The 22,191-nt window shown below is 33.1% G+C and overlaps 3 protein-coding genes, 1 long non-coding RNA gene and 1 pseudogene across 11 annotated transcripts; 1 reads left to right on the forward strand and 4 right to left on the reverse strand.

The window, feature by feature from the left end:
- LOC110266839 (phosphatidylinositol/phosphatidylcholine transfer protein SFH12-like) lies at window positions 81-696 on the reverse strand. The gene is made up of 3 exons (XM_021111873.1): window positions 547-696; window positions 364-435; window positions 81-240 (listed from the first exon to the last, which is right to left on the reverse strand). The coding sequence occupies exons 1-3, from the start codon at window positions 694-696 to the stop codon at window positions 229-231; spliced, it is 234 nt and encodes a 77-aa protein (XP_020967532.1). The 3' UTR covers window positions 81-228.
- LOC110266573 lies at window positions 4,821-5,329 on the forward strand. Its single transcript, XR_002353989.1, has 3 exons — window positions 4,821-4,850; window positions 4,990-5,032; window positions 5,243-5,329. It is a non-coding gene; the product is annotated as an uncharacterized LOC110266573 (long non-coding RNA).
- On the reverse strand, window positions 6,751-8,332 carry LOC107618051 (annotated as a pseudogene).
- LOC110267380 (probable serine/threonine-protein kinase At1g01540) lies at window positions 13,749-15,923 on the reverse strand. 2 transcript variants are annotated; one of them, XR_002354903.1, is made up of 4 exons: window positions 15,105-15,923; window positions 14,546-14,675; window positions 14,217-14,427; window positions 13,749-14,090 (listed from the first exon to the last, which is right to left on the reverse strand). XR_002354903.1 is itself a non-coding variant. In XM_021112787.1 (3 exons), the coding sequence occupies exons 1-3, from the start codon at window positions 14,808-14,810 to the stop codon at window positions 14,302-14,304; spliced, it is 285 nt and encodes a 94-aa protein (XP_020968446.1). In that variant the 5' UTR covers window positions 14,811-15,067; the 3' UTR covers window positions 14,103-14,301. The 2 variants fall into 2 exon arrangements, 1 of the variants encoding a protein (XP_020968446.1); XM_021112787.1 differs by lacking the exons at window positions 13,749-14,090; window positions 15,105-15,923 and adding an exon at window positions 14,782-15,067 and having other exon boundaries at window positions 14,103-14,427.
- Window positions 17,446-22,145, reverse strand: LOC107618050 (mediator of RNA polymerase II transcription subunit 32). 7 transcript variants are annotated; one of them, XR_002354897.1, is made up of 7 exons: window positions 21,815-22,145; window positions 21,349-21,614; window positions 20,887-20,965; window positions 20,443-20,602; window positions 20,173-20,354; window positions 18,304-18,904; window positions 17,446-17,571 (listed from the first exon to the last, which is right to left on the reverse strand). XR_002354897.1 is itself a non-coding variant. In XM_021112786.1 (6 exons), exon 6 carries the CDS (start codon window positions 18,897-18,899, stop codon window positions 18,465-18,467), a length of 435 nt encoding a protein of 144 aa, XP_020968445.1. In that variant the 5' UTR covers window positions 18,900-18,904; window positions 20,173-20,354; window positions 20,443-20,602; window positions 20,887-20,965; window positions 21,349-21,614; window positions 21,815-22,145; the 3' UTR covers window positions 18,284-18,464. The 7 variants fall into 7 exon arrangements, 1 of the variants encoding a protein (XP_020968445.1); XR_002354898.1 differs by lacking the exon at window positions 20,443-20,602; XM_021112786.1 differs by lacking the exon at window positions 17,446-17,571 and having other exon boundaries at window positions 18,284-18,904.

A 22,191-nucleotide genomic window follows, 5' to 3' on the forward strand; every position in this document is an offset into this window, starting at 1 on the left:
CTTGGTTATACAAAAAAACCAAGCATAGTTTTATTCACTTATACAGCATATATAATTTAATACACATACATTGGAGGGATGACACAGTGCATTACACATTGATCAAATTTATACCAAAGTGAATTCAATAATGACATCTAATAGGGCTGAAGATGGAAACGCCACCAATCATATCAACACAAACTAGTAATAATATTTTGAGGTTAGGTAAAACATACGCTTGTTTCCTCACCAGTGGAACTGCAATCACAAATCAAAGCTTATGCATGTTAAAAGGAAGAAAAAAAAAGTTTGTGAACTTATGTATAATTTATATCAATATGCATCTCAAATTATTCAATGGTCATACTTCAGATGACCTACCAGTGTCTTTTTCTTCTTTTTGTCAATGTAGGCTTGGAGTCCTACTAGTCGAAGATGTGCTGCTTCAAGCGACTAAAAGGATCCAAAGATTTAAATATCTTATTATAAATTATTGAACATTTAAATCATGATTTTCATAAATTAATTAAAGTTATAATAAAATGGTGGGATTTTATACTATACCGTTTTGGCCATGTCTAACTCTTCTTCAAGAATATTGACTCTATTTAGAGCATTATTAAGAATCAACTCTTTTTCTGGAGGCATTTCTGGTCTCTTGCTGAGTTCTTGCACCTTCTCTTCTAGTTCAAGCATGCGCCTCATCATTGCCATCTGCTCCTCAATTGCCGTTTTGGTGTAAATATAATATAATATTTGTAAAATTTAATTTTCAAGTCTAAGATTTTATTAGTTTGTTATATATAATTTGCAAAATAAGGAGGGAAAAAGCTCTTTTTTTCTGTTAAGTATGAAAAAATTTTGAGTACTTTTAATTAGGATTTTATAAATTTTTTTAATAGAATTCTTACACTACTTTTGATTTTATAATTAGGTCATCAGAAAACAAGAACCATATAACCGATGATTAGTGAACGAATCATTATTATCTAAATCTCAATAATTCAAGTAATTTTCAAGTGTAAGATTTTATTAGTTTGTTATATATAATTTGCAAAATAAGGAGGGAAACAGCTCTCTTTTTTTTTTTGTTAAGTATGAAAAAATTTTGAGTACTTTTAATTAGAATTTTATATATTTTTTAATAGAATTCTTACACTACTTTTAATTTTATAATTAGGTCATCAGAAAACAAGAACCATATAACCGAATAATGAGCATGATTAGTGAACGAATCATTATTATCTAAATCTCAATAATTCAAGTAATTTTGTTGTTTTAGTTGTGAAATATATATTATACAGTTTATTTTTTTATTTTAATGAAGAAGAGCTCATCATAGAAAAATTGAACAAAAAAGATAAAATTAGCACTGATGATTCTGAGTTTTATTCAGAATTATAGGTTCTTAGTAGGATAACGAAAAGGCGATACAAAACAATAGGAATAAAAAATAGTTAATAAATAAATTCGTCTATTTTAGTAAGTCTAACAAGAAGACATAAATAATTCTTCCCAATTTAAGTAAAGATGTTATGGGCGTATCATAAGCCACCATAATTGAAACCTCTCGTTAACATCTGCTCGTATCTTATTCCAATCTCCGGTGACGAAATCCAATACTAGATACATTCTACTCCTTTCCTCATGCAGCTGTAATTTATTTTACTAAATGTTAAAACATGTATTAGTGTATTTAAAGAGCGAAACTGTCTATGTTAAAAGTTACCTTTGGAGGGATCACAGGAGTGAATTCCTGTTGCACATCCATCCATTGCATAACCCATACAGCTAAATCATTGCTGTGTGAAAACGTATCATGCAATACAACATAAGGAAGTCGAAAACACAATATATATATATATATATATTAAATTAAATAACCAACAATTTGAATAATTACCTATTTGTGCACCTAGGAATACCTAATGCACTACGGACTTCCCAATCCTCGAAACTCACTATTTCTTGTATACCATATTTTGCATACTTCTCTGAAAATATTATTTCAGAAAGAGCCACTCCCTGTAATAAGAATAGTGTGCTTTATTATTCAAAGTAATGTTATTATTAGCTTTATTTCTATAGTAAGAGAACTTACTATATTTTTAATATGATGCTTGCGTGGTTCATCATCTTCAATCTTACAGTGAGAGTCTAAATGATAAAGTATTTTGTTAGGAATGCTCATTACCATTAGATACCAGTGATCATTCTCCTTGATTGGGACATATATCTGTATAACAAATAAGATGTAATATGTATAAGTAAAATTTTTGAGTACTTTTTATTATAATAAAAATATTCCTATAATTAATGAGAACTTACAAATTGAAGGTCACTAGTTGGTGGCATATAATGTGCATATTTTTCCAGTAGGTCATGATCCTCCATATGTAACGACACGTCATCCTAGGAATGTTTGAGCACAATGATTATTTATTTTACTTAGTTAAAATGAGAAAATCAAGATTTTGACTTACCGCAAATGATGGTGGAAGGGACCAAACATTTTTTAATTTGGTCATGCTAATATTTGATGTTATCTTCAATGCCATCAGCTTTATTACCAGTTCAGACACTTGCTTTCCAAGTACGAGACAGAACAGATCTTCTCTAGTTGCAGTTGTATCATGAATATGAACCAAATCCTCTCTAACACAAAGCCAACACGTTAGCTACAGAGAGAACTAAAATTAAAGATAAAAGATAAAAAAAAATGCTCACGGTATATCATTATCAGCAGCAAAGATGTACATAGCCATATTGACCAAATCCTCACTCAACCTCATATCTTAAGGTGGTTTGAATGAGCAGTTAAGATTCTGTACAAAACATAAAGGTTATCCACAACATACGTATTTGAATACTATGCAAATAAATTATTTTTAACTAAATCAAATACCTTTGGGATAGAAGTGTTCTTGAAAGCCTTTTTTTTTTCGCAGAGGTCATTAACCGTGCTTTGTCTATGGTGAAAGTTAAAGGCCCTTTACGTACTCTAGTTTCTGCCATCTTGCTTGATAGTTGACCTTTGTGCTCAATTTTTGGCATTTTAGCTGGTCGTGCAAATGTCATATTTTGGATAGACGGTGGATTATTGACTCTTGCCAATTTGTCCTTTTGCCTTACAAACGTACTCGGAAGTTCTTGCACAGTTTTATTAGTTTTGCTATTTCTTTGTATACCGAACCTTGACTTTGGCTTCGATTTTTCTTCTCCATTCAGGCATGTTTGCGTCTCTTTGTAAAACGATGGTGGCAGATTGTGCAAAATCATAACGTCCTTATTCTCATCGGATAAATCCATAAACACACAAGGTTCGGACTTTACTTGCAACGGGCAAGAGTTTTTCTTTGTTACATCACCACAAGATTTATTCTTCATCTCATATAGGTCCGTATTGTCGAATTTCTCACGCTTCTCATCAGTTTTACATTGAAAGGCGGTTAATTTATTAAGTGAATTCTTCGCCATCCACATTGCTTTCTCCATCTCATCAACTCTCTTGGATAAAGACTACATTATAAAAAAGAAATTTAGTATTGGTATACATAAATAATATTGTAATTTATCATGAGTTAGATATATTATCTCTATTGCATGTAGTATTTGTTTCAACGGAGAATTTTCTGTAATTTTCATCGAAGAAGATCCAATGTGATCATCTACTACTTTTTCTTTCATTACTCTACTAGATTGTAATTTCAGCTTTAGTAGAGATAGTTAATAGTATTCTATGCTTGAGTATTTATATATAAGAATAAGATTATGTTTCACACAACTAATTCTATTTTAATAATTTAAATATGATAACCAATAATTAGTCATTTAACTTTAAATTAAAAATAAAAATTTATCCAAAATTTAACAACTTTCCACGGCATAAATTACTATCCCTTTATCTTGTATTTAAATAATAATAAATTTTTGATTATTTTTTAAATATTAACTTTTTAAAAAAGATAAAATTAGATTATTTTATATAATCTTATTATTCTTAACTTCTTATCTTCTTACTCTAATTAGATAACTTTTTTTCTAAAAAAAAGATAGAAATAAAATATTTTAAAATTTGTATTATTTTTATCTTTTCTTATCTTTTATCACCGAATTTGCTATATATTCATCCTAAGGGGTTATATGGTACCGTACAAGACAAAATACTATCTGAGTGAGTAGTAAAAGATTATTCCAATGAAAAATATGGAGGTCAAGAGTATGTTTAACGATATAACAAAAAGGATAAAAAACTTAGAGTCGCTCATTCATGTTCTACACCAAGAAATTGATGTGATCATGGCACAACAAATAACTTCCATAAATAGTAGTTTCATATTGGATCCTACTGTAGTTGTGCAATCTTCAGAAAGTACAAAAACTAGTGATCTTACTAGTATCATACCAATTAAACCCAAAAAGTTATTCCACTCAGATATTACTCGTGAAGCAACAACTCCCCCTAATGGACAACCACATGCTAGAGTAGGAGCTGTACTGCCAAAGGTAACCTTATCTTTGTTTCTTCTTTCTTTTACATTTTTTTTATTTCTTTATTTTTTAGTGTAATCTTGAAACAAGTTTTTTTTTTAATTGCAGTGGTGGACACTTGTTGCATTTGAGCCTACACCTTCGATGATGTTAACCGATTCTCAAGCTGCTGTTGCAGCCTATATTTTTTCGGATACGTTAGATCCGTACATGTATTTTATAATTATGTGTAATATATAATGGTTTAAAAATTCTATGATTCTCTCAGCTAACCATCTTATGACTTTGGCAGTTCTGAAGAGTTGGTAATCTCAGATTAAAAAGGTTACAGAAGTACATTTAGATGTCTTGTGCCAAAGAGATGTGTCGAATCACGAGTAAATGCATATTATTCTTTTTCTTGTAATTATATTTTTAAGCCTCTATTTACCTATAAACATGTTTTACATATAATTTTAACATATTGTAGGTTATAAACCTGGTGGCACTTATGATGATACGTGTATTTCGACGTAGGAATGAAGATCCAATTTGCTGGTTCATGCCTACACATTTTGCAGTAAAGTTATGCCTATAATATTTTTAAATTATTAGTTAATATCTTTGTCTAATAGTTTGAATGGATATACTAATTTAAAAAAAGTTCTTTTTTCTAGACTAAACCATGCTATGTACTCACACGAGTAAATTGTATAATTTAATTAGCAGTTCAAAAATAGTTGTTAAATTGAAAACATATTTTCATTTAACAATATTTATTTGTATGCAGCGATATGCTTTAAGCGACAAATATATACCGGCAGAGGTTATCTTTGATTTCCTTGGAGCATATATGTCACTGAAAATTAGCCACGTCGTTAGGGTACGAGTGACCAATTTGTTTTCCACTAGTGTACTATTATATTTTTTTTAGTGTTTGTAATGGTTTAAGGTTTATCGCAGGTGTTTATCCCTACCTGTGAGGAACTACGTTAGTATTTGGTTATTGTTGACTTTACGAGTCGTCGCCTAATCATATTGGATTCACTGTCTTGTGTCGGAAAACATCAATAACGCAAAAAGAACGCAATTAAAGTGGTAATTATTTGTTCTAAATTAGTACTCAATGATCTAGAATCACTTAACAACTTAACAATTTAAATAACCATTTGTTGTAACTAGTACTCATTTACAATTCACTTTTTTTGTGTCATGAATTTACTCTTGTACAGGCAACTTATTTAGAAGCGATGTTAGATGATCATATTTTTAATGATGATAAGTCTAAAGTTATAGATTGCTCCACCTTTTGGCCTATCACACCTTTTGGCCTACCCACTCAAAAAAATAGATCGTAAGTCTAATATTTAATTTTTTCTTTTAAATATCATTACTCGTTCAATAGTTTATATCTTATATGGATATAATAACTATTTGTGGAATGCTTTATATCTTAGGAATGATAGCGGAGTTTGGGTGACCAATTGGATGAGAGAATGTACTTTATAAGATGACTTCAATATTCAGGTCATATTTATAACAAAGTATTTTTAACATAATTTTTTCAACACACTTCTAATTAGAATTATATTGTTGGTGCTCTAAGCAGATTAATGACTCCACACGAATGAGACTTGCCGTGGATCTGGTTTTAGAAGAGTACAACGATTTGTGTCTCGTAATACAAGAAAATGTTTGGTAATATAGGACCAAGGTGGAAGCAGAGCATGAAGACATTTGGGAATAGAGAATTATCTTTTTAGATATTTTTAATATTTTTTTTGAAAGACAAATTACTAAGCTATGTTTCATTAGTTTTTACACTAATTTATCTTTCTATATATTACAATTCTATATTACTAATTTCCTTTACTTTATCGGTTAATGTAAATTATTCATAACCTATATATTTTATTTCCGTAAATAACGATGAAACCAGTCACATGACCCAGGAGACTTCGGTTTTGAACATTATGGTAGCCTTATGTATTGGAATTATTATTTGTGCAAAAATGAAAAACTTCTATTTAGCTTCTTCTAATGAGTAAAGAAAAATACATGTCAAAATATCAACAACAGTACATAACAAGGAGAAGAAAACAAATAAGAAGATTTCTTTATCAAACTTGCGTGAGATAACGTTAACAACACCGAAATCTTATCTCACTAGGTAATAACTGTATAAATTAAATTAGATAAAACAAAAAATATTAGCGACAACAATAGCATTTTATTCTATTAGGTAAGATTATATCATGGATTAAAATACACACAATGAAAAAAGTCCATCCAAACACAATTTATTACACATTAAATTAAATCACACATACATAAGTCAGTTCCCAAGCAACACTATTAAGGAGAGCAAGAGCCAGGAACTTCATTAAACTGGTAAGATGAATAAGAGAGACATCCCATTTCAATATTACTGTGAACAACTTTGGCCGTCGGATTCCCACCGGCGGCACCAATGGCTACATGGAGCGGAAAAAAGTGCTCCGGCGATGGATGAGCCTTTTTCAGCTGCGGTGCTTTCTTATCCAATGGTTTATATCATCATATCTAAAATATCAAAATTTAGTAAATTCATAATTCAATGTATCTAGACATAATTTGCATCAAGATACCTTCAACAATGAATGTAACAAATTTGCAAAAATAAGTTGATAGTTAAGACCGTTAGATAATAATTTAGTCAAATATGTCAAATTATCTTCTGATTTTAAGTTATTAACTTCACATATAAACAATTGCATAGAAAAGGGTACCTCCATTGAAGAATAGTTGTTTTCAACCAATCATCAAATTCTTGAGCCCATGGAAAGACACCACTGCTTCCATCTCTAACTAACTCTCTCAAATTATGAACAGCACTTCCAGAACCAATTATAAGAATACCTTCATCTTTAAGAGAGGACAATGCTTTTCCCATGTTATAGTGATGACTTCCATCCTTATGAGATTGAACAGATAACTGACAAACCGGAATGCTGGCTTCCGGGTACATCAACATCAATGGAACCCAAGCACCATGATCTAGCCCCCTCCTTCTGTCTTCTTCCACCGCGTTGAAGCCGGATTTTTGAAGTAGATCTCTTACCTTCCTTGCAAGTTGCGGAGCTCCTGGTGCTGGATACTTAATCTATATACCAACAGAAGATTAAGATCAATTCATGGCTAACCAAGAACTATGGCAAAAAATTGTTCTACTTTGTAGTATCTTTCAAAGGGAGCCAAAAACATAACATGGTTAAGATTAAGAACTAAGATTCCCCATCATAAAAAGATACCAAATTTTCAATCATTTCTGAAAAAAGAACAAATGATTATTCTAAATCTATTCAAGACTTAAAAGATTGTTTGGTCTTTCCCACCGACATCCAGAGACTATATAACTAAGACTTTGACTAATCCGATTTGAACCAGTTCAATCTAATGAAACTTTGCATAAGAATGATGACAAAGAAGGAAATTAATGAATCTAAAGGAAAGAAACCTGGTAGAAAGGTTTAGGAAATCCATAAAAGTCATGAATGGTGTCATTCCTCTCAACAATGTTGACAGATGGAACACGAGTGTCCCAATGAGCAGAGATGATGAGAATGGCAGAGGGGGTCTGAGGGTAGATGTTCTTCCATGATTTGAGCACATTTCTTATCTCAATTGAATCATGAATGGCCAACATGGGTGATCCATGAGATATATAGAAAGTTTCCTTCAAACTCAAAGCCATGATTGATGATGGCTCTCTTCTTCTTTCTTCTTTGTTGGATGGTTGGTTAGATGATGCAAGGTTCAACTTATAATGATGAGAGAATCTTTAGAGGCCATGCCAGAGAATAGAAAGATTTTATAAAAAAATAGAAAAATTTAAATACTTACAAGTAATTTGAATAGTAAAATTATCTAATCTAATAAAAATTTTAAAGTTGATTAACTCATTTAAAATTATAATATAAAAAAATTAAGAATTAAAATATGTATTTTTAGCTACTTTTATTTAAAACTATGACATATAAAAAAAACTTATGTTGCCGTGTACCTAAAATACTACATGATATGATTCTAGTAACAACAGTAAAAGTGTAAACAAAGCCACCCGGATTCCAGTAGCGAGAAACCGCTGGTGGTTCGTAGAAAGGCTGCCAGCTAAATGAATTGGTTCGTCACAATCCTTACAGAAGAGTACTCAATATGAAAGCTGGCTTATCCTGTAGTTATAAGTAGGAGAACGGAGAGAACATAATTAGCAATATTTATTTTAGTTAACAAGATCATGCATGATGAACAAGTAGCTTTTCATTTGGGATAAAAACCATTTGTCAAGCAACATTTTCACCATTCACTCAGCAGAAACTATACACTATTTATCAAGATGGTATTTTCTGTTTTCGTTTCATGTTTTACCACTTCTTCCTAGAGTCCTAAAAACTGAAAGCAGAAACAGAAAACAAGAACAAAAGCCAAACAAACACTAAGAATTTCACATGGTAACCTTGAGTCTGTTGGGCACAAAATTATGTGAAATCACGTAGTATTTTCTAACAAGCTCACATGAAAAAGTTGCAATGTTTTTAAATATCAACTAACTTCTTTCAAAAACTTATTGCAACACAATATTCAAACTTTTCCATATTCTGGTAGAACATCAACAAATTTGATCCACTATCATCTATATATAAGACATTATTTTAAGTTGTATGATTGCTTCATTTCGTAATACATCTCTAATACAAGAAACAATAATGATATCTAATTAAATCCAATGTATTTAGATTTAGAGTAAAAGGAAAAATTTCGGTTAAGGTAAACGACTGTGAGCACAATTTAACTTATGATGATTTATCTTAAAAACTTATCTTTGATAGAAAAACATATATAAATGATATGGGAAAGTTTTGTGATTTAAAATAAATTGGAAGTGGAAGCTTTAATCATCTTATTCAAAGAGCACAAAGAGTATGCAGCATTAAACAGCACATACTCAAACTTATCAGATTAGAAGGGTCTAGATTTCCCTCCAAACAAAATCACTAGAATCTTTTCTCATTTTCTATTTTTTTCTATAAAGATTTACAGAAAGATTACAGAACAAGCTCATAGCAATTTTCAACGAAGATTTTGAAGATAAGGACTTGTTAAGATTCTTAGACGTGTTAAATCAGCTCAAATCCCTTCCTACTCTAGCAGTAATCTACTAATTCAATATACAAACAACAAACACAATCTATTTACACAGCAAAGGGAAAAGCTGTGATCCTATTAAATTAATTCATGCAATTTAATTAAGTCCTAACCAATCAAAAAGTGAACCATAGTGAGGAAGAAACTTACAGCAGGATCCGTTAAAATGAAGAGTTCAACACTGAGAGATTTTAAAATCTGTAGTTCTGTACCTTTTCATCTTTCCTAAAACTGGGTTATGCAATGGTTCAAAATTAGAGCACATCCAAAACTAAGGGTTCGGTTTGAAGAAAACAGAAGAAAAATCGGAAGTTGTTTGACAGAACACAACAGAACAAAATAGAAGAAAGTCAGATGCGACGGCAGAAAAAAACTCAGGAGAAAACTCAGAACTCTATTTTGGAAGGAGATTTATTCAGTCTTGTTGATGCTCTCCAAGAACTCTAGTCTCTCTCAGTTTCTCGTCTTGCGCGGCGGCAGCGGCGTCTTGCGCGGCAGGGGCAGGTTGCGCGGTGGTGGGCACAAGTTTCAGCAGCGAGGGGGAATAGGAAGATATTCAGATTTGCAGTAGGGGAAGAGGAAGAGAGAGAGACAGGGATTGAAAATTCTAGCAGAAATTGATAAAGAGAGGAAACCCTAGCAGACCTCTCTTCTCTAAATGCCTTTGAATTTGAAAATGAAAGAGAAAGGGGACAAAGTTAAAAACCAATAATTTGAGGGGTCAAATTCTAATTAGTATATTTTCCAAAAAAAAAACAGGGTATATTTTATAATTATTTTCATGAAGGTTAATGATACTCCTACAAAAATGTGGGAGCAAGGAATTCATGGCCCTTTTAAATTAGTATGTTACACACTAATCATGCAGCATAGAAAAAATAATAAGCAAAAAATAATATGTTGTGGCGTTATACTACTATTAGATATTTAGCTTTTTAATAGTTTTTCTTTTGAACTCTTCATCATAAATGATACCCTACTTTTCTTTTTCTAATTTCCCAAATATTTTGTACATAGGAGATGAGGTTGTACTTGTTTCTGCTTTTAATATGTAAATGGTATTGTAAGATTTATTGGCCACGAATTTCTTACTCCTAACTTTATATAGGAGTATGATTCACCACCACTAAAATATTTACAAAATAAACTCTATTTTTTATTTTTGAAAGAATTAATAATTAAATATTTGCCCTTTTTTTATTTTACACATTTCTCTTCGTTCTCCCCTGTATGGTGCTTGTTCTCTGATCGTTGACGCCGCAACACGCTGTCGCCGCCGCTGCTACACTCGGGTCCACTACTTCATTGTTTTCTGTCGCCTCTCTGTTCCTCTTCTTCACCAGCGACTCTGATTTCTATCGTTCTCCCTCCACCTCTGCCTCTGCGACCTACCCCTTTAAGGTTCTATTTTGTTTTTATTTTTATTGTACTTTATTTTTTTCTATGAAAATTTTATATGAATTTCAATGTTCTTCGTTTGCTAGAGTATTGAATGTTGTTTTGATTTCAAAAGAAGTTGATAATAAACCAGTGAAAAGTTTCAAAATGGATTAGGAGTCCTTGATTATGCTTGAATGATTGAATTTGATTGTTGTGATTTAGTTGGTAGTAACTCTTTTGATTTCTAATTGAATAAGGTTCCTACTTTTTTCTTGTTTAAAGTTTAACCTTTATTGTGGAAGTAGGGCAATGAAAAACTAAAATACAATACATGGTGTCTTGCATGAGGAAACTCATTGGATTAGGAATAAATTTCAGAGATTGTATCATTAGGAAGTCAATAATGTTTCCAATTATGCTGATTTACTAGGTAAAATAAAATAAAATAAGGATAACTAAAGAAAGAGATTTGATTGATTTTACCTCATGATGTATTTTGTAAAACTTGTTAGTTTAAACTTCAGAAATATTTTGATTTAATTGCTAGGTTATTGTTAATTGAAATCAATTTGTTGAAGAACAAATTAATCAAAGAAGATAGATAAAAAACCTTTCATACTAAATTGATGGAGCCCTCTGCCACTTTTATCAGGTCCAACTGTCCATTGACCTCTCTTTTTCTTATTGCTACTGTGTGATATAATCAATTAAGGGAACAAAGAATTTCGATTAATAGCAAAATCAAAGGCAGATACACTGCCAAATTCATACTTATTCCAATTTCCTTTTTTGATATACTCAATAAGAGGAAGCCTTTAGTATAAAATATATTCAGATCAATTAAATAAAAAATGACCAAAAATTCTTCCATAAAAGCAAAAATACAATAAATATAAAATTAATAGATCAGTTGAATTGCATTCTCAATATTATGAACAATAGATTTTTTTTTGCTAATTTATCGCTGTAACACATTTTTGTCTTGTCCCACACTTTTGTATGAGAGCATGTAAATATAAAAAGCACTGAGTAATGATACATCTTCCTAACATGTACTCCTAATAGTCCTTCTAATATTAAATTTAAAAAAATATTAAATGAAAAAGTAAAGATATTCAATGCCTTGTAAATATATATATAAAAAAAGCATTCAAGATTTTCTAAATCTGTTAGTTAGGAAGAATTATTAGTAAGAGTATTAGGGAGATTAATTATTTTCCTATAGAATTTCCTATGGCTAATTGCTACTACTGTTGAGGACTTAAAATTGCATAATTGTATATCTCATTCAGGAGATCTTTTCATCAACATTATTAAATAATATGATATCATATTTAGTGGCTTATAAAATTTGCTATTCTGCATCCATGTTTTAAAATGATTTTGTTGTAATTTATCTTTGTTGTCGTTAGACTGGCTGAGCTAGCTGTTGATAAGGTCATGACTGCACCATGTGAGACATCAATTTTATATCCAAAGCATGGTGAAAATGTGCACTGTTTCACAGCAATAACACCTTGTGCTGTGCTAGAGATTCTTTCACCTCCTTATAGAGAAGATGATGGAAGAAAGTATACTTACTATCATGATTATCCATATTCAACATTCTATAAGTAACTCTTCGAACTATCACTTATATTCCATGCACCATAGGATATAGCATTGGTACTCAGTAGTAGGAATGATCTTAGAAGTTCTATAAACTCAATTCGCTCCCTTTCTTGAGTTTTAAAGCCTCTGATTGAGGATGTATAAGTTTAGTTACATTTTTAGTTTTTCCCCTTTAGAAAGTTATTATCCTTTTCAAAACTTGTAAATCACTTATAAATAGATTTTTAGTTTTTTCCCTTTTGAAGCTACTCTATCTCATATCATTTCATATGAATACCAACTCAAATAGATTTTCCAGGGGCATCAAGAAATAGATAATTGCTATAGTCGATGATCTACTTTCTTTCTGGATTCAACAATTAAAATGTGCATTAGGCAACTTCTGTAGCAGTTGCAACTTGGTGAGCATGTAAGTACTTTTGTAAAATATTGCATTGTGGTATTATTATTGTGTCAATCTTTTCTCAAGCTAAATTTGTCCCTTTCGGTTCTGCTTTTGAAGCTAAAAAGGAATAATGCATCATTGTGTATTTATCAAGTAGGTTATGATCATTTTTCTTTGTGTGAGGCCCAAGCAAACACTTTTTGCAAAGTCCTTCTGCATCACAATTAGTGTATTAACCTGAACGAATGAATGATTGGATGGTTAAATTCTTTTCTGGTTTACCTGGAGTTCTTCACTCATAGTCCTTCAACTTTGAGGTGTGATTGCAATCCGAGCTCTCTAGCCAAAAAGTTCGTAAGCAACGGCCGTCTATTGTATCATTGATTTCACCATTTAGTTTATTCGTTTATGTTCTTGTACAAGAATTCTGCATGTATGCTTAGTAGTGCTTATAAGTTTTGACTTTTGAGACTTGTTTGTAGCTTTGATTTGAAAAATAGTAAAAATTTTTACCTTGCCGTGGGTTTTTTTTTATCTCTCACATTGGGAGGTTTAGTGCTCATAACAACTACACTCACAAAATGACAAGCACTTAATTTATGATGGGGCCATAAGTTATGCTGGGATTAGAATGAGACATCAGTAGTTTGATACTACAGTTTGAGCAACTTGAAAATATTATTACTTTTTATAAAACACTTGAGCTACTTTTGTCTTATAAATCAGAAGGACGACATTAAAATTTTATTTTTTAGTAATAATGAACGAGTATACAATGAATCCCAAATTGTGGTGGGAGGGAAAATTATGCAGCAAAAATACACTCATTGCATGTTGTCCAGATTAAGATAGAAATTAATATAGGCAAACTACTAAAACCAAAAATAATAAATACATAGCTACATTTACCATTTAACAACTATCATCTCAACCTTGTGGGATGGACAAGATTTTTACTGCTATTATCATCTTCACTTTGATCAGTGATCTCTTCATCTATTCGCTTTCTATCTCTGCTAGAGTCTTTTTGTTCATGATGTTAATTGTCATGGGATCGCAATGATTCCCCTCCAGTCCTCTGTTCCTCCAAGAAAGAATGATAAAATAGTGATAAATGAGAATCAAATTATAGCAATGCTGAATCATCTTACTTTTGCTCTCCAGTTATGTATAATACAGAGTTCAAGAAAGGGAAAGAACATACATCACCGAATAGGATCTCGTCGGCCTCAAGCATGTGGATTATGTGTCCGATTTTAGGTCACTTTATGGCATCTGGATCAATACATTTAAGAGCAACCAACAGAGCAAAGCTTAAGAGCCTTTGAAGATGGATTTTCAAGAAGGTTCAGATCAATGAGTTCCTCTGATTTTCTATTGTCAACCATAGCTTTCAACCACTCAATTAAATTAACCTGCAAATATACCAAATTCTAGTTAGAAAAACAGAAAAAGAGAGAAAATAATCAGCATAGAACAGTGTAAGAAAATTAAAATAAAAACTGTATACTATTATTGGTTATAGCCTCTAACCTCTCCTTGGGGTTTACTATAATCAGCAGGACTTCTTACGGTAATTATTTCCATAATAAGTATCCCAAAGCTATAAACATCACTCTTCTCAGTCAGCATTCCAGTGCATGCATACTCCGGTGCAACATAACTACAGAATAAGAAAAGAGAGAACATGAACTTTGAAGCCTGAAATATTTGAGTATAGAAAGTAAAACTAACTGATAAGGGAAAATGTTTGGTTAACTCATACTAACCAAAATGTCCCCATCATACAAGACACCATGTATTGTATTTTAGTTCTTCACAATCATTGCCCTACTTCCATAAAAAAGTAGGAGCCTTATTCAATTAGAAATCAAAAGAGTTACTACCAACCAAATCACAACAATCAAATTCAATCATTCAAGTATAATCAAGGACTCCTAATCCATTTTGAAACTTTTTACTGGTTTATTATCAAATTCTTTTGAAATCAAAACAACATTCAATACTCTGGCAAATGAATAACATTCAAATTCACATAAAATTTTCATCGAAAAGAAAATAAAGTACAATAAAAATAAAAACAAAATGGAACCTTAAAGGAGTAAGTGGCAGAGGCAAAGGTGGAGGGAGAAGGATAGAGATCAGTGTCGCTGGTGAAGAAGAGGAACAGAGAGGCGACAGAAAACAATGAAGTGGTGGACCCGAGTGTAGCGGCGGCGGCGGCAGCGTGTTGCGGTGTCGACGATCAGAGAACAAGCACGACACAGAGGAGAACGAGCAATCCCGCGAATGGAAAGGATTAGAAAATGACCACGACGCAAGGAGAAGATCAGAGAGCGAGCTATCGTGGAAGGGGAAGACCAAGGAACGAGCGACGTTGATGGGAAGCAGAAGGGCAAAAGCCCTAGCAGAGCTTTGGACTTTCCTCTTTGAAACTTAGATTAAAAAAAACAAGAAGAATGTGTAAAACAAAAAAAAAACAGAGGACAAATGTTTAATTATCAATTCTTTAAAAAATAAAAACATGGGGTTTATTTTATAAATATTTTAATGATGATGAATCATACTCCTGTAAAAAATAGGAGTAAAAAATCCATGGCCAGATTAATTATACCGGCTTGCTTTTTCCAATTTTTACACTTTTTAATTTAAATATAATCATGTGAGGTAAATTATACAATAGTGGTGTAATTTCATTATTTACATGGATATGATTGATTTGAGAAGGCAAATTCCATCCTGCCAATTTGCACTCGGTGAGTTGTATTTTGAAAAAACCAAAACTTAATTTGCGTTCCTCAAATTTTTAATTTAGAAAACGTTCATGAAGATTTCTTTTTTCCTTCATATTCTCATAAATCACTTATGATTTTCATTTTTTAGTGTTTCACCTATCGACCAATCATAATAAAAAAATTTTAACCAAATTTTTAACCAACACTAAAATATTTTTTAACTACCATATTCTTAAATCTATATATATTCTAATTTATAGATGAATATCAAATACCTATGAGGATTGATTTACCTGTTATATTAAAATGAGATAAATATATTTATTGGTTGAAACATTGCATATCAGTATCACATTTCAAGGACAATTAGATAAATATGTTAAAAAGCCAGATAAACTTGAGTTTGTACCGCAATGTATAGGGTGAAGTACAAAAATTGATTTCTTTTGATTCCAAGGAAACTACAAGTCTACAATGGCTATGTCTTAATGTAGTTGGTTGAATTTGGTCATGCTTGATAAACGAGTTGAATTTAAGACTGCATTTGGAAGAAAGACAAAGACTAAGAATAAAAAATTAAAAGACAGAGACTATGTTTTAATATTATGTTTAGTATATTGTGTAGATGGCTGAGTTATGTCAATATTCTGTAAATAGAAATTTAAATAAGTGACAATACTAAAATATCCATACTAAATTAAATCCTAACCCTACCAATTCACTCATCCCCCTCCCCCTCGCTTTCTCTCTTTCTCTCTCCCTCCCTCCCTCTCAAATTGGAAACAACACCACCACTACCACCGGAATTCAAAGATAAAGTTGATGAAAAACACAAGGAAGAAGGATCATACCCCATACCCTTCTTCCTTAAGATTTCCGAAGCCTTTTTCGGGATCTTTTTCCTCCATGGATGATAAATTGAAAGCGTTGACGACATCATCCAAAACGGCAATCTTATTGCCATCTCTTCGAATTGGAGAGGTTCTTTCTTCTCGTCGAGCTTCTTCTGTGAAGATTTCTTCTTCCTTTGTTCCCTCTCATTCAGAATCTCAGACCTCCAATTCTATCCCATTGTTCTTCTCTTTTCTTTATTTATCTCACTCTTGTTTACGAGATTGTTGAATCTAATTTTGATATATGTTTATGAGATTGTTGTTTTTAACATTATTATTGGTGGTCATGGTGAAATTCGATGATAGCAGAGGTATGGTGGTGGAGGTGAGTGGTGAGAAGTGGGATTGGAGATGAGAGGTGAGGGTTGTGAAGTGAAAAGACAGTGAGAGATAGATTTGTAATATAAAATGTTGAATAAAGACATTTTTTAGAAAAAAAATATTAACAAAATTTTAGTTTCTTGTGTCTCCATTGAAGGGACTAAAATTGTCTTGAGACTAATTTTTGTTTCAGTCTGAGTTTCAATCGCCCGTCTCAATTTCAATATTTCAAAACAAACTTCAATATTTTTCAATATTTCAAGACAAACTCTACCTAGTACAATATTGATAGACTCAGTTGCTGAAATTGATTAATGTTCAATTTTTTTATTTGTGCACCTAGACATTAGTGGTGCACCCTAGCAATACTTTAGCTCTAAATCTCTCACAACCTCACCACCCACTATTACGTTTCCCACACTTTCAGCTCCCCAACGTTGCAACTTGCAATGGAATCATGATTCATTTCAAGGACAATTGGAACTTTCCTCCGGAATCCTACGATTGATTACTTTATTACAAAGCCAGGGCATTGACAAAGCCAAGGTGGAAGAATTAGCATAAGCAGAAAAGGACATGATCCAATGAGCAGAATAACATTGGGACTAATTTTAAACTAGGGGTGTTCATGGTCCGGCCTGGCCCGAAGACCCGGTCCGGCCCCGAACCTTTTAGGAACTAATTTGATATGATAATTTGATATGATTTCACCGGGTCTAGGGCCAAGTAAGGATCTCAAAAATAGATCCGGTCATTATTTCGGGTCGTGTCCAAGCCATAGTTCGGGTTATCCGAACTCGGTCCGATAGCCCGATCATCACACACAATTAATATTTTGTGTTATTAGTGATGGATGATGGCTATCTTTATGTAGAATTTAAGTATTGTAAATCTTAATATTTTGTTATTAGTCATTATAAGACTATAAGTTAATGTTTTATATTTAAAATGCATAAAACTTTAGACTAATGCATATTACCGTGTTATTTGTATTGATTTAAATATGTGGTGTTATTAGACAATATTAGTATTGATTATGGTTATGCTTTAATTTTAAGAAAAGGTTGGTTCTTGTTATATTTTTCTAAGTAAATTTTACCATGCCAAATAATGGTTGGAGTCTTAGACATTTGGATATTTTCACATGCTAACTTACAAGAACGTAATGTTAAGAGTTCGGTTTTTACCTGGATTTTTACCCGGTATAATCGTGGCCCGAAAGTGTGTAGGTTTCATCGGGTCTAGAGTCGGGTTCGAGTCTAACAAATAGACCCGGTATATATTTCGAGCCGGGTCTGGGTCACATCAAACCTTGTTTCATCTGGCCCATGAACACCCCTATTTTAAACAATCATAGATGTTCATGAAATAGCATTAACAACTAAAATGGAGATTCATTACCATTTTTATATACATAAACAAAGTCTAAATCAATGCAACCTAAGTTAAAGTTCAAGTGAAATACAGAAACACCATGTGTATACAGTAACAGTTACTTTGATGCTATGGAGCAGAATCTTCAGAGAACCTGGCATCAAAAGGAGCTGAGGCATGGGATTGGGATGAATTAGCAGCAGCGGCTCCAGATCCATTCTGCAATTCAATCACTAGCCACCGGACCGCTTTACTCATTTGTTCCAGCCGAACTGCGCTGATGGGAGGAAGACCAGTCATGGTAGCTTGTCCGGGTTTTCCTGCACCTGTCGCCTCGTCTACCAGACACTCTGATCCTATCCTCTGCTTCAAAGACTCCACAAACTCCTCGGCTTGATCACATGCCACCCTAAATAATTCCCACTTCTGCTTGAAGTTCTCTAGAGCAACATCAGTTGCTGTTGTTTTCTGGGCACCTGCACTTTCTTTGGCTTCAAGCACAGTCGACGCAGCAGCAATAAAATCTTGATAGGCATTGTTTAGAGAATCAACCACGTTGTCCATTGTTCCTATTTGTGATTTAAAAAGAGAAGTATGAAAGATAAGATTCTTCATTCTTGAGATTACAGATATTTAGCCAATTAAGAATTTCTGTAATTCAACACCATATGGTGGTTTCACCATCTAAGGACCATAAATATATCCCATGAATGTGATCGGAATTGTGTAAATGATTTAATTTAAATCAAATCATGTGTTTGGAATTATTAAAAGTAAGGAAAGAATTGATTTCACAAATCTCGGAGGAATTAAATCATTTATATTTTGAAATTCCTTCTGTTTCTAGGAATTTAGTGGGAATTGAATTGAGTTAGTTTAGATAAATTAAAATCTCTATACTTTACAAAAATATGATGTATATCTTGAAAAATTGTCGGGGAGAGAGAGATGCAGTAATGTCAAAATAACATGCAGAGATAAATGATGGAATATGTGCATCCAGACTTCACAGAGGCCAAAGAGCAAGAGAGAGGCCATCGCATGTTATGTACACAAGCACAATTGTGCATCGCAAACTAATGCAAACTTGTGCGCAAAGAGAGAAGATAAAAACGTATAATTACAATTATTTAATCTTCCAAACATAATTGATCAATAAAACCAATTCAAATTTTATTATTTTACAATTATTCCAAACATCAATGTTGATATACAAAATAAAATGAATTCAATTCAAATCAATCCCAACTTCTTTAGATTCCAAACGCACCCTATTAGAATCGAGTGGATTTAATTCAACCTCAAAAGAGTTAACTCATGAGCTGAGGGACCAAGCTTTTCTCCTATCCTATCCTACTATAATGCTAAAAGCCAGGCTTCATTTTGTTTCCCACCTTTTTTTTCATGCATGCCTTTTTTTATGATGACCAATGCATACATTTGCATAACATTGTATATGTATGTATATTCAACACGTTCTTCATCATTCTTTTTGAAAGCACATGGCGTGAAGAAGCAAAAATTGGTATTTAGTGTACCCATCCACACATGTTAAGTTGACATTGTTGAATTTCTGTAACCTACGGATGATATACTCGCAAAACCAAATATAAACCAACAATTACTCACTGAAATTCACAATCGCGCACAAGAATGAAGCTACTTACAAAACCAACTTCCAACCTTAAAAGGATTCAAGAACAAAAAACTAAACTATAAAATGAGAGTGGAATAGGTCGTGTTTTAGATGCAATAATCACATCTGGACATTTGAATTCAACAAAATAAAATCACAGATCAACACCAAATCGAGAATCTAAAATAGATAAAGACGTACATGTAGGTTTCAGATCTGGCAACATGACGACTCGGCGAGGCTGAGAGATGGATGGCGAGAGACGGAGAGAGACAGAAGTTGAGAGGCGAGGCTGACGGCAAGAAACGGACTACGATCAAAGGGAGTGAGGCAAGGGAATGAGGCACTGTCCACACTATGGACTTGGGCAGGCAGGCAGGCAGCTGTGGGGCAGTTGTAAAATAATAGAATTTGAATTGGTTTGATAGATCAATTATTATGTCTGGAATATTAAATAATTTGTAACTATACATTTTTATCTTCTCTCTTTGCGCACAAGTTTGCATTAGTTTGCGATGCACAATTGTGCTTGCGTATATAACACACGATGGCCTCTCTCTTGCTCTCAGGCCTATGTGAAGTCTGGATGCACATATTCCATCATTTATCTCTGCATGTTCTTTTGACATTACTGCATCTCTCTCTCCCCGACAATTTTTCAAGATATACATCATATTTTTGTAAAGTATAGAGATTTTAATTTATCTAAACTAACTCAATTCAATTCCCACTAAATTCCCCCCCCCCCCCCCCAAAAAAAAAAAAACAATTTTTCAAGACGTACATCATATGTCTGTAAAATATAGAGGTTTTAATTTTTCTAAACTAAATCGATTCAATTGCCACTAAATTCCTAGAAACAAAAGGAATTTCAAAATATTGCATTTTTTTTTTTGTTTTTGAGAGACAACGTACCATAAACAATGTTTTCTTTGTATGCAGACAGCCGAAGCAAAGAGAGCGTCAATTAATCAGCAAAGAAAAATTTGAAGAGCTTGAAGCGCAATTGAATGAAGCGGAGGATGTTATAACGGATCGTAGGATACAGTTGAAACAAATATACCATGAGTTAGAGAAGACAAAGAATAGTCAGAAAATTAACAACAATCAACTCTATTAACTCAGAACAAAAACGGATCCCTGTTAACTCAAAACAAACAGATCCCTATTAACTCAGAACAAAAACAGACCCTTGCTAACTCAGAAAATTAACATCAATCAACTCTATTAACTCAGCAAAATTAATAACAATAAAAAATTAACTCAAAAGATTAATCAACAAAAACAAAATTAACTCAGTCAGAAAATGAGAAAACATTTAACTCAGAAAAATGATTTAAAGAAGCTGTGAAACCGTGGCGGAGAGAGTGAACTTACAGAGGGAAAGATGCCAAGGAGAGAACGAACCACCGCAACGCCGAGAAGAGCGCCGGCGAGAAAACAAACGTGCCCGTGGGTTCTTTGCACGTGAGAGATGCCGACCTAAGAAGTGGGAGGCTCGGTTGAGGCTAGTCCGGCAGCGACGGCACCCTCTAGCCGACGGGAGTAACTCGGCGAGGTAAGGGTGAGCGGTTGCTAGGGTTTGGGTGAAGTCTCTTCTCTGATGTGGGAGATGGGTGAGCGAGGAGCGTTACTTTTCTTCACTGAATAAACAAAAATTGAAAAACAGAACAAGAACTCAGAAGAAGAACTCTGCAGAACTCAAATCTGCCCTAAATTCTTCACTGAATAAAAATTTAATTGAAAAAACCAAAAACCCATGAACTCAAATCTGCCCAATTCATACAGTTTTGTCACCAAATAAACAAAATTAGTTGAAAATTAAAAAGATTGAAGTACTCACCGCGGGAGAGCACAGAAGGCCAGAGCCAGACGACGACCAACGCTTCGGTGACGGTGACGGTGACGACGACAAGCCGACGACCACCACGACGCCACGCCGACGACCAGACGGCGCCAATGCTTCGGTGACGGTGACGGTGACGCTTCGATCCGCGAGAGCTGCCTCGATCCGCGACGGTGACGCTTCGCTCCGGCGGTTGTTGGAGGTGACGGTGGCGTTTGTAGGAAGAAGGTTGAAGAGAAAATTAGGGTTCGGAGGTGACTAGGAGAGTCTCTACGAAGAGGAAAGTGGCTCAGCAACGTTATTTTACTTGAAGCCTTATTTTTCCCTTTTTTTTTTTTAAACCAGGGCCAAAACCACGCCGTTTGGCGTGGGGG

Source organism: Arachis ipaensis, chromosome B09, assembly GCF_000816755.2.
Source record: "Arachis ipaensis cultivar K30076 chromosome B09, Araip1.1, whole genome shotgun sequence".
NCBI classification, from domain to species: domain Eukaryota; kingdom Viridiplantae; phylum Streptophyta; class Magnoliopsida; order Fabales; family Fabaceae; genus Arachis; species Arachis ipaensis.

Excerpts from the sequence above, each read along its gene's own strand:
- LOC110266839 (XM_021111873.1), bottom strand. The coding sequence starts at position 696 with ATGGCAATGATGAGGCGCATGCTTGAACTAGAAGAGAAGGTGCAAGAA. Across the intron at positions 436-546 it reads AGTTAGACATGGCCAAAACG|TCGCTTGAAGCAGCACATCT; the intron begins GTATAGTATAAA and ends GGATCCTTTTAG.
- LOC110267380 (XM_021112787.1), bottom strand. The coding sequence starts at position 14,810 with ATGGTGTCTTGTATGATGGGGACATTTTG. Across the intron at positions 14,676-14,781 it reads TGTATGATGGGGACATTTTG|TTATGTTGCACCGGAGTATG; the intron begins GTTAGTATGAGT and ends CTTATTCTGTAG. Across the intron at positions 14,428-14,545 it reads ATAGTAAACCCCAAGGAGAG|GTTAATTTAATTGAGTGGTT; the intron begins GTTAGAGGCTAT and ends GTATATTTGCAG.
- LOC107618050 (XM_021112786.1), bottom strand. The coding sequence starts at position 18,899 with ATGGACAACGTGGTTGATTCTCTAAACAATGCCTATCAAGATTTTATT.